We start from the raw sequence: 10,888 nt of genomic DNA on the forward strand, positions 1-10,888 counted from the left end.
GTTTAAAAGATGTGTAGATGTGGCACTTAGGGACATGGTTTAGTGGTGGATTTGGCAGTGTTAGGTTTATGGTTGGACTTGATGATCTTAAAGGTCTTTTCCAACCTAAATGATTCTATAATGCTATGATTCTCTGATATAAAGGCAATACTCACAGTAGAGTTTAGGTCTAGAATGAAACCGCTGGAGACCTGCTTCTAAAAACTAGTTGTTATGCAAATGCTGAACAAAACTTTGGAAGGGTTGGTTACTGTACCTTTACTGATTTTCAACTTATTGGATTAGAAAAGGAGTAAAATATGGCACAAATAGTCACATCAGGGGAGGAACTTTGCAAACAAGATGGCACTGGAGCTTCAGGTGAATTATCTCAAACTTGCACCAAAGGGAGTACGTGGCTATAAACCAAGTGTCACAGTTCAAGACATTTGTGCTTTTGACTCCTCTTCGGTCACAGATCTGCTAGTGACAAGCCTCATACTGTTAATGTCCAGCTTTTAGACTAGGTTCTGGTGGATGGGGTCCTGGGCTCCTCTGACACTACTCGATAGGTCTGCCTGAGTGAGCGACTGATTTCTCCCTATGGGAACTGTGACCAGCATGGGAACCTAGCCAGGTAAAACCAGAGCAAAGCATTCCTTAATCTCAGATTAAGATGGTGTACTAACAGAAAGGGAATTGTTAACCGAATGGAGAGACTATAATGCATATCTGTTTTGTTTGGGCAGGTCTAGCTAATACAGATCTCAATTTCTGAGAACTAACAATCAGTCTGTTTCCCGGGAAGACCTGTGCCTCCAGTATGCTAGTTGGGGGAGCAGACCTCTCTGTCTCCAATTTTTCTCTCCAGGTATTTCTTGAGCCTGGTCAGACTGGTTTATATAGCTGCCCAGGGACAAGGTGAGACTTCCAACCTGTCATCCAGCAAATATTATTAATTGTCTATAAGAAGTGTTCATCCTCTGAAGAATATTTGAGAAAGAAGAAATCCTTAATATGTTCAACATTGGAACATAGGCCTGTACCTGAATTAGCCCCTGATCATCATAATATGGACAGATCCTCAGCATCCATAAAGGAAGGGCCTTCAGCCCTTTTCCTGTGTAATTTATATTAAGCACTTCTGAATATTAGCTAGGAGACCCAGTCGGACAAAACAAATTATTAGTAGTACTCCATCCCTATACTTTCATTTATCCTCTCTGCCATTAGCCTTCATCATCCTTCTACACATTTTCCTCTTTGCTTTGTAAGAAGCTTCTTTGGGCAGCACACCGATGGATGTCCATTTTACTAAATGTTATGAACACAGATGTTTATTTCCTATCTTCAAGGCAGTTATCTCTGTTAAAGCTCGTACTTACTGTAATATGGGGCTCACATACTGTAATATGGGGAAAAAGGAACGGCTTATCTGCAGATAAATAGCTCTTAACATTTCTGAGAACTGAAATCCTTTCCCCTGCCATTGACATGAAGGAAATGCTCAGCGCATAGATTGTTCAATTTGTAAAAGGTGATTTCAAGGCTCCTTCGGTTTCACAAAAACATTTTTGAACAGCGGAACTTGCTTTATTGGTGCAGCCTCCTAATTCAAGAGTTACAGATCAGTAAAAAGCAAGCTCTGGAATGAAGCAGTGCTCTCAGGGTTAGCCTTTACTGATTCTTCAATGGTTCAAACTATATTTAAAAAATGTATCTTACAATCCTTTATTCAGACTATCAAACTACTTCAGAGTGGAAAGATACAATAAAAATGAAGATAGTCAATATTTTTTCTTCACTGAATGTATTTGCGGGGGTGAAGGGGAATCTATAGCTCCACTTTCACTGAAGATCACTGCGATCCTGATTCCTTCAAAAATTATGAAGGCAGAAGGTACACTCCTTTAGCTTATCTTCTGTTACTCTCCTTCAGTCCGTTTAGTTGCTGTACCAGTAAGCTGTGGATGAGTGGACTTTGGTTGTTGTGGGGAGGGCTATCAGATGTGCTTACCAAAATTTCTCCAAAGGGTGGTTTCAGAGAATATTCCTACATTCCTCCATTTCTCCTTCACTTTTAAAGAGCAATTCTGTCCATATTTGGGATTATAGCACTATTTTCATAGCTAAGAGCAGCTGAACAACATTTTCAAGTGCCCATCAAGGTAGGAACTGGGGAGTGGTTAGGAGCTGAACCTTGCAGTTCTTTGTGCATGTTTCATACTCCAGATTCACCAGCATGCTAGGACATGCTAGACTTCCCCATGCTCAGGTAGTTTGACAACTATCCACCAACTATTAGATCTCTTTTTTCCATTTCACACTAGCTCTCATCATGCTCTTTTGCTCCTAATCAGATTTCTTACTGAGCCTTTTATATTGCCTCCCAGCAGTATACTAGTGTACTCTCCTGGATACCCCTGGACTTGTTTTGTTGCCCCCACTGTGCGTCTTTCTTTTCCTCTACAGAAGGAGTTTCTACTTATGGTTAATACAAGATCCACCCAGATCTCAGCTACAGAGCCCTGCTGGGACACACCATGATGCTCAGCAGGGTCCTTGTGTAGAAGCTCTTTCTTCTAAACAGCTTCAAAGTTCCATTATCATGATTGCATTTGCACGAGATGCTTGCTTTCAGTCTTCCATATCTTTCCTTCTTTCCTTCCTTAAAAGAAAGGAGTTTTTACTCCAGAAAACAGGGATTTCCAGCTCAAGGTGAAGAAATTCAGTTTTGGAGTAGAGACAGGTACTAGGTTCTTGATGTTGTGGACTGCAGTCTTAGAAGTTCAAGTTCATACCACTGGAGAATTCTTTGTTGCTTTGAAATATAAACTGAGCTTATATTTGTGAATTTTTTATCTCAGGAAAAGTTCATTTTTGTTTACTTTTAGAGCAGAAGATATAATGACTCCCTCAAAGCCTATATCGGCAGGAGCTAAAAGTTCTTCCTCTTCCATATGCATGTCATTAGCAGCTAGCAAAAGAGCATTCTGGTCAATTTAAGCAGATCTGGTTCTTCATTTGCGGAATATCTACCACAGGTTGCAGCCTGTTGACCTTAATTTCTCAAATAACAGTGAAAAGACTAAGCCTCACCATTGCTTTTTAAAAAATCCTTAGAATACATTTCCTGTAGTTGGCTTGGACACAGCTATTCAGAACTTGACTGTGTAAGGCCTATGGCTATTTAAAGTTCCCACTACTCCTAGACACCACCACTAAGTCCTTTCTTTATGTCACTCACCTTCTCTCTCAAAAAAGATGACCTTCAACATGTATTGTATGCTTGTTTTATTTTAGCAGTCGCAATGCCTGGGCCACCAGGTCCTCCTGGAGAGCCAGGGTCACCTGCAACCAGGAATCTGGTAAGACAGCAAAATAAGGGAGTTTGCCATTGAAACCTTGCTTCAAATCTTTTGGCGGTCATTAGTAGCACTGACAGAGGAGGGAAGGCTCCATCCTGTGTTTTTATTTACTAGAATGTTTTCTGGTTTTCTGAACCTCATAATTTTTCAGCAAGGTATCCATATAGCTGGGAAAAGTGATGAGAGGAGAAGTCTGTCCATTGCCTTGTTAGTAACAGCCTATTGAAACAAATGCAAAGATTGGTGGCATGCTAAAGTAACGGAAAGGTGCATATTTCATGTTCAAAGCAATGTCTCTGAAAGAGTTTGGCAACTTAACATGCTGAGATACTAGAATAACTACTGAATGCCCAGTTTCCATGAAAAAAACACTTTACATTACTGGATTAAAACCCAGTAATATAGGTCATTTGATTCTAAGAAAAAAACTAGATTTCCCTAGCAAATCTAGAAATTGTTGTGCCAGAGAATACATATAAATTTAATTGTTTCCTTTTCTTACTGCATGAATCAAATCAGAATTTTATCCCAGATATCCATGCAGTAAAAATGACAGCTAAGACTTCTGTCTTGTTAATTTCTAAATTAAATATTTGTAGTTTCTGAAAAAAAAAATTATTCAAGCTAGCAGAGCAGGTTCGTTGCAATTTTTTCCTTTTTCACATTCTCACATTATGATAGAAAAGCAAATTCACTGGGTATCTTTGGCAATCATTTGAGAATGCACTAATGAACACGCAGACTTTCAGATCATCTACACCATATCAAATGAACTAACAAGAATCTGTGTGCAAGTTTCTTAACGCCTTCCTACTGTAGTGTCATACCTCTGCTAACTGCCTTTTCTCATAGAAATTCAGGACCTGACAATGATTACAGATCAAGGGAGAAACAGATGTTCAAAGACTGGTGTCCCAAGGTAGAGGACTGTAGTTACAGGCTGGGAGCTACTGTCTTAGATAGGAGATCCAAGCCCACTTAGGTCAAAACCAACATTAAAAACCAGTATGCAAATCTATAGTAGGGTCTGCATGATTCACAAAGCATTAATATGCACTCTGACACTGAAGAAATGAGAAAGAAATGACACTCAGGTGTCAAGATATTACAATCTCAAGAAACTTGCCCCTGATTTTACACTACCTGCAATTATCAAACAGATTGTAGAAGCAACCCATCTTAGAGAGGACTGTGTTCTTATCTTCAGGTGACAAAGACAGAGGTAATAGGGGCAATGTCCAATCTGACAGGCATCAATTTAAGCCTCCTGATGATCTTTAACAGAGAAATTGAAAAATACTTGGTGTGTAAACCAGCGGCATCTGGAAACATAACAAAAGGGATGAAGAAAATACCCTTAAAGAAAAGAGATCACAACAGCACTAAGAAAAATATAACAGAAGCAAATGTATCTAGAATTGTGTGTGATATTTATAAGCCTTATCAAAGCTCTTCTGAACACTGCAATTTTGATCTGGTATGCTAAACTGTAGAGATGCAATGATCTTCACTCAGTGCAAAATTAACTATTGGTGTAATTCTACTACAATCCATGGAATGATGATGCTGGTATGCCAAAGCAGCAAGATATTTATGTTACTGAAGCTTTTTGCATGAAATGACGTAAAACTGACTTTATGAGCATTTCCTGTGGAAGAAACCTTGACATTTATATGTTCAAATGCGACTTCAATTTAACAATTTAACTTGCAAAATGTTTTGTGTGTCTGATGAAGTGTGTTTCATTTTCCTACTTGACAGGTTACAACATTCCAAAACATTGAGGGTATGTTGGAAAAAGTTCATTTGGTAGCAGAAGGTACACTAATCTATCTGAGTGAAACCAGTGAGGTTTTTATCCGTGTTCGAAATGGATGGAGAAAATTGCAGGTACTATTGCACTACGTCCTAACCCTTTCCAACTCCTGTACTCAAAATGGAATTGTTGCAGATATTTTTTACAGAGGTGGAGAAGTATGGGTGCAAAGATTCCTTTTTTCAGTTCAGAAGCTCCTGGTGATGCTTTTCCTTTTGGGTTCTTTCAGCTTGGTGAGCTAATTCCTATCCCTGCTGACAGCCTTCCTCCTCCAGCCATATCAAGCCATGTAAGTACAAAATATCAGACTGAGAAAAACTGAGTCTAAATGTGCAAAACCAGGCAATACACTTGGCAGAAGTTGCAGGCAGATCCCTGCACAACATGATTTTCCACCGAGACTTGTCAGTTCAAAATAAGCATCCTACCACTACATAAGCTTGCAAATCAGTCCGCACTGGCTAGTCATCTGTTTCCATTATCTTCTGAGACTCCAAACACTACAGAGACAGACCAGCACCTACAAAAAGCAGAACAAAGCAGGCTGCCTGAAAAAAAAAAAAAAAAACCACCCAACAACAAAAAAAACCCCAACCCACAGTATTCTGTTTCGTAACACTGAAGTCAGTCATATCAAGCCCTGGTCCCTTTCAAGGACACTCAGAAAAGTGCTTCTGAAAAGCAGGTTTTCTTTAAAAGATTACAGTCCTGTATTCAGAGTACATCATCATCACCTGCAAGTAGCTTATCCCACAGTGTGCTGAGAGTCTATTCTAAAGCCTCAATCGTTAGTTTGTACCTGACCCCATTCTGCAAGTTATTGTACCAACCTGCATGTGAACATGCTGTCTGTCCCAAAAAATCGCAGGAGGATGAAACCCAAGAAGTGGCAAAGGGAATAGAGAACAGTCTTGTTAATGACAGGTTAATTGATCTGACTGCTGAGATAACGAAAGGGCAGGAGAGTGCAAGGAAGGAGCAGTGAGAAGGAAGATGTCCAGAAAGAAATAAAAAAAGTTAGAGTAGGTCAGAGAGAAGTGCACTTAGTACACCAGGAAAATATCTAGACCTCATGTTACAAGAAATTGTCTGCAGCCTCCAGCTGACACCACATGAGTTTCCCAACTGGTCAGTGGCTTGTTACTCATACTTACCATAACTAGAGAAGAAAACTTTGCTGTTCCTGAAACAGCTCTGAAGATCATCGACCTTCCTGTCTCTACATGCCAAATGCTTAGGAGAGGGAATTACCAAGGCCTTGAGAAATATTCCCACCCACTACGTTTTCTGTTTGCGCATCCTCCTTACCCTTTCAGTTTTAATTTTCCTGAACCGGTCTTCTGCTCCTGCCAAGAGCAGGCTGCTTCCATGCAGGACTCCAGGTGCAATCCGGCGCCGACATCAGCTCTGGCAGAGCACTGTGGGATGGGTACGCTCAGGTCTAGCAAAGCAGCTCTGGCCAGGACAGCTTTCAAACACGTATTTATGTGTCACACCAAATTGATGATATGTAGATAAAGTATTCTGGCTACACAGTTTGGGTTTATTTTTCAGAGGTAGGACAGTTTCAGATTCTCCAGTGTTCACTGTTTGCTTCATTTAGAAAATTATTGAGTGTCTAAAATTCTGATCTGAGTAACATGTTTAACATATCTGTTTACATGTCTTAAAATAACAGGGATTTCAGTCTCTTCCAGTACTGAGTCCAATATCAAATATGAACAATGGAAAACCAGCAGTAAGTATGAGCTCTCTATTGCAACTGCATAGCTGTGGTTTGAAACATGACAGTTTGTATTTTGAGGGAGATTTGTGATATTTCCTCTTCAAATTCACAGATTTTACTTTAGAAATTTACAAATACACTTCTTCAACTGGTTTAGACATCTCAGAAACAATTTTAAATTTTTTCCTCCAGATCTATTTTCATCATCCTGGCCCCTTTCTTCTCTCAAAGAAAAAAAAATCCTGATTCTGAGTTAGGAATACCTCTTCACTTAGTGATTGTACCTACAACACACAGTAATTTTTAAGTTAACAATAGTGTTATAATTAAGTCATTAAAATATTCATTAGAATATTTTCTACCTTCATGGCACTGCTTGTTTTAGATAGACATTTTAGAATCTAAGCCTTCATTTAAAATACTTTAAAATATTTAAAGAAAGCAAGGTAACTGATTTATATCTAAAAAAAACCCCCCAAAACAAACAAACAAACAAAGTGGATTAGTTCTTGCGTCTGTACTGTTTTACTTAAGCATGCTACTTCTTGTATTTGATAACAGTGAATTTTTAAATGGTATGTGGTCACTTCTTATTACTTATTTCCATGGTTGTAGGAGTTGGGATTTTGTTTGTGTGATAACTCCAGGACTTCTGCTTAAAAATATTACCTGCTTTGAAAAGAATTTTATTTTTTTAGGAGTATATAATCTTCATGGTTTCCTTAATGTTCAAAGATAAATAAGTATTTCTGCTATGGGTCTCATAGCTTTAAGAAATGTAATGTTATGGCAGCAAATAACTTTCCTACCTGGTATGGAAGGTAGGGGGGGTCTAGTTTGTTTCCAATATATGTCTTCCTAGTGTTATAAACTTTTAAAAAATGGTGGCTTTTCTTCTTTTTTTCTCCAGCTACATCTGGTGGCTTTAAACTTGCCATTTTCTGGTGACATGCGAGCAGATTTTCAGTGTTTTCAACAGGCCCAGCTAGCAGGTTTGACGTCTACCTATAGAGCCTTCCTCTCATCACATTTGCAAGATTTGTCCACAGTTGTCAGAAAAACAGATCGATACCATTTACCAATAGTCAATCTTAAGGTAAAAATGAGTGCTTATTATTTGTTATATTAGGATAGGCTGTAGGTGTCCCAAAATCCTGCAAAATGGCAAAAGCAGAAAGTTTCAACCCAAACTGCATTTTATAAAGAAGCAGCTTTGCTTCATATTTCAGAATCAGGTTCAAGAAACAAAAAAGTAGTGATAAAGTAGAAAGTTACAGACTGTCTCACATTTCCTTTGCATTTTCAATGGTTGTTTTTTTCCAATATCCTACGGCTAATGGTGGAAATAAAGCTATGAGAATAGCCTACTTCGAGCAGATTGCTGACAAAGCAACAGTATGATGTTCAGCTTTCTGGATATTTTTTATATCAGCAGCAGGGAAAGTGCATCCTCATTTCTCAAAGCTAGCTATTATGTCCTACTTTCTAGTATGACCACAAAGTATAGTAGGCTAAAATGCCTATTTTTCTCATTTGTAAAGATAAAGGCAAATTCTGTGCTTAGGAGTGATGCTGGATTTACCCCAATAAAACCAAGAGGAGAGTCTAGAGCATGAGTCATTTTGTGGTCTCACATAAACAGACACACTCTAAAACTGAGGAAAACAAACCATGTCTCTGTAGCATTGGCTGGCTCCCAGAACAAACGGCCAAAGAAACCTACAGGAATAACACGTGATGCTTGGAACATGCTGAACGGATGCTACTCTGAAGTGCATGCAAATACAGAGCCTTGGAGACAAATTTGTAAAGACAATATTGTTTCAACTTTGACTGGAAAAAATCAAAAGGAGTTTGAGAGGTAGCCTAGTGCAAAGCTTTTGCCTTGAACATTTGCAACACTTTTCACAAAATTGTGACCTCAACAGAAGTTCCAATAAAATTATCTCTATATTTTCTCTATAGCTAGAGTAGTTATAAGCAATTTTTCAAACAACCCGTTAGACAGTTAGAAGAAAAAGGACAGTGGAAATGGAGATGATCAAGATGAATACTTGGAGTGACAATAAAACACAGATGCAACTGTGAGGCAAAGGCATGGATCAGAGAGCTGTTGGCATAGAGATGATAGATGAGACAAGTTTGCTTGAGTTTGTTCAGGAGCATCATGCAGAAACTGACGTGAAAGCTGGAATCATAAGTGTTCTTAAATGCAGATAAGATTTTAGATGTATAGATAAGTCTATAAAAGTCAGGTATGATGTGGATTTTGGATTGTGTTTGTTTGTAAAAGCGGCTTTGAAATTTTAATAGGGAGAAATACTTTTCAATAACTGGGTATCTGTATTTAATGGAAACGGTGGACAATTCAACATTCATGTTCCAATATACTCCTTTGATGGGAGGAACGTCATGACCGATCCATCTTGGTGAGTTTACATCACCATTTATAAGTTTTACATTACATTTATTTTTACCAGGTAGTACAAGTTGCAATATTTTGGGTTACTAGAAATTTGATAAAAATTTCTCCCTTTCCTTATGCCATCTTTCTTTTCCATTTCTGATAGCCTATGAATGGGATATCAGGTTGTGGTCTCCTTTTCTTCCTCTCCTTTCTATCTTCATCTTTAGCAGAAGGAAAGCAGAAATACAGGTCACCACGCATATAGGTGTGCAGTTGAATAAAGCAAAAAAGAGACTTTTTCAGGAAATAACTTCTTAACATTATCTTTCAGGCCTCAGAAAGTAATATGGCATGGTTCAACTGCAAATGGGATCCGACTGGTTAGCAACTACTGTGAAGCCTGGCACACAGCTGATATGGGAGCTATGGGACAAGCATCACCGCTGAAGACAGGGAAACTCCTTGATCAGAAAGTATATAGCTGTAGTAACCAGTTTATTGTTCTCTGTATTGAAAACAGTTTTGTATCTGATCCCCAAGGAAAATAATTCACCTGTTGCACATCAGAATATTCCATTTTATGACAGAAAAAGCTGACACTGAAATTTCATTTGTAGTGATGTAAATATTTTATTTTTTGTAATTGCACATTTCAGGAAAAAATAGCCAGAGAAAACATACCTCAACAAAAACCACATTCCAGTTAGGTGGAACATCCAGTGCACATATGGCTGACTTAAAGCCCTTCCTTCCATTTGAACCCCACACAGTTCAAAGTTTGCCAACAATTAACTCGCGGCCCCTTGTCTTTCTGGCTGAGCTGAAGATCACTTAAGGGCACGAGTCAAGTGTGGTCTATGAGGAAGATCCAGTAGCCTGTCTCATTAAGCAGTATGGCTCAGCAAGGCTGCTGCTTCTTCAGAGTTGAGAAGCTGCATGCTCTATGCTCTTCCTTTCACTTGCATAGATTTTGAATATCTAAGGCACTATTCATATATATGTATGTATACATACTGTCCCTGAGCAAATAATGGGAGGCTATTACATCTTCCAGGGCTGGAATTTTCAAAAAAGCTTTAAGAACAAAGGTGCTCACCTCCTTCGAGTTTCAGTGGAAGCTGAGTACCTAACTCCCGTAACCTTGTACGGATCGCAGCCTGGTGCTTACACATAAATCTAGCAGCTTCAACATCTTACTTTAGCTTTTTTCTTTGCAGATTCTAGGCATAGGGCTTTATGCAGGAGGAGTGAATTTCACCTAGACAAAATCTGGTCCTTATTTTGGTGCTATTGTTACCGGGAAACCTGGAGCAATGTTAATAGAAAACATCCTGTTTTACTGGTAGAACTGTGCAAAGTAAATGCAGACAAACGAACCATCTGACCTTTATTTATTTCATTGCGTATTAGAGGAAGTAATTTCCTGTTGTGGCAGACTGCTGAATGAAAGATGTCTGTCATACTTTCTTTAAAATAGGTTCTAGACGTTGTTATCCCACTAAGTTATATGTAAAGTGATTTTCCCTTTTGTGAATTTACCCTTCTGGCATTCACATAATTAAAGAACTGTTAATATAAAATAACAGCAGCAA

At 38.6% G+C, this 10,888-nt stretch overlaps 1 protein-coding gene across 1 annotated transcript in view; it reads left to right on the top strand.

The window, feature by feature from the left end:
• The window catches only part of COL15A1 (collagen, type XV, alpha 1), a 39,498-nt gene extending 29,593 nt beyond the window's left edge, over positions 1-9,905 (top strand). The window contains exons 13-19 of the mRNA XM_009573327.1: positions 3,283-3,347; positions 5,109-5,237; positions 5,393-5,452; positions 6,842-6,901; positions 7,800-7,985; positions 9,203-9,318; positions 9,628-9,905. Of these exons, the coding sequence (XP_009571622.1) occupies positions 3,283-3,347; positions 5,109-5,237; positions 5,393-5,452; positions 6,842-6,901; positions 7,800-7,985; positions 9,203-9,318; positions 9,628-9,844 (833 nt within the window). The 3' untranslated portion in view covers positions 9,845-9,905. The remainder of the gene's footprint in view (positions 1-3,282; positions 3,348-5,108; positions 5,238-5,392; positions 5,453-6,841; positions 6,902-7,799; positions 7,986-9,202; positions 9,319-9,627) is intronic.
• The last annotated feature ends 983 nt before the right edge of the window (positions 9,906-10,888 follow it).

Source organism: Fulmarus glacialis, unplaced genomic scaffold, assembly GCF_000690835.1.
Source record: "Fulmarus glacialis isolate BGI_N327 unplaced genomic scaffold, ASM69083v1 scaffold5882, whole genome shotgun sequence".
Classification (NCBI taxonomy): Eukaryota; Metazoa; Chordata; class Aves; order Procellariiformes; family Procellariidae; genus Fulmarus; species Fulmarus glacialis.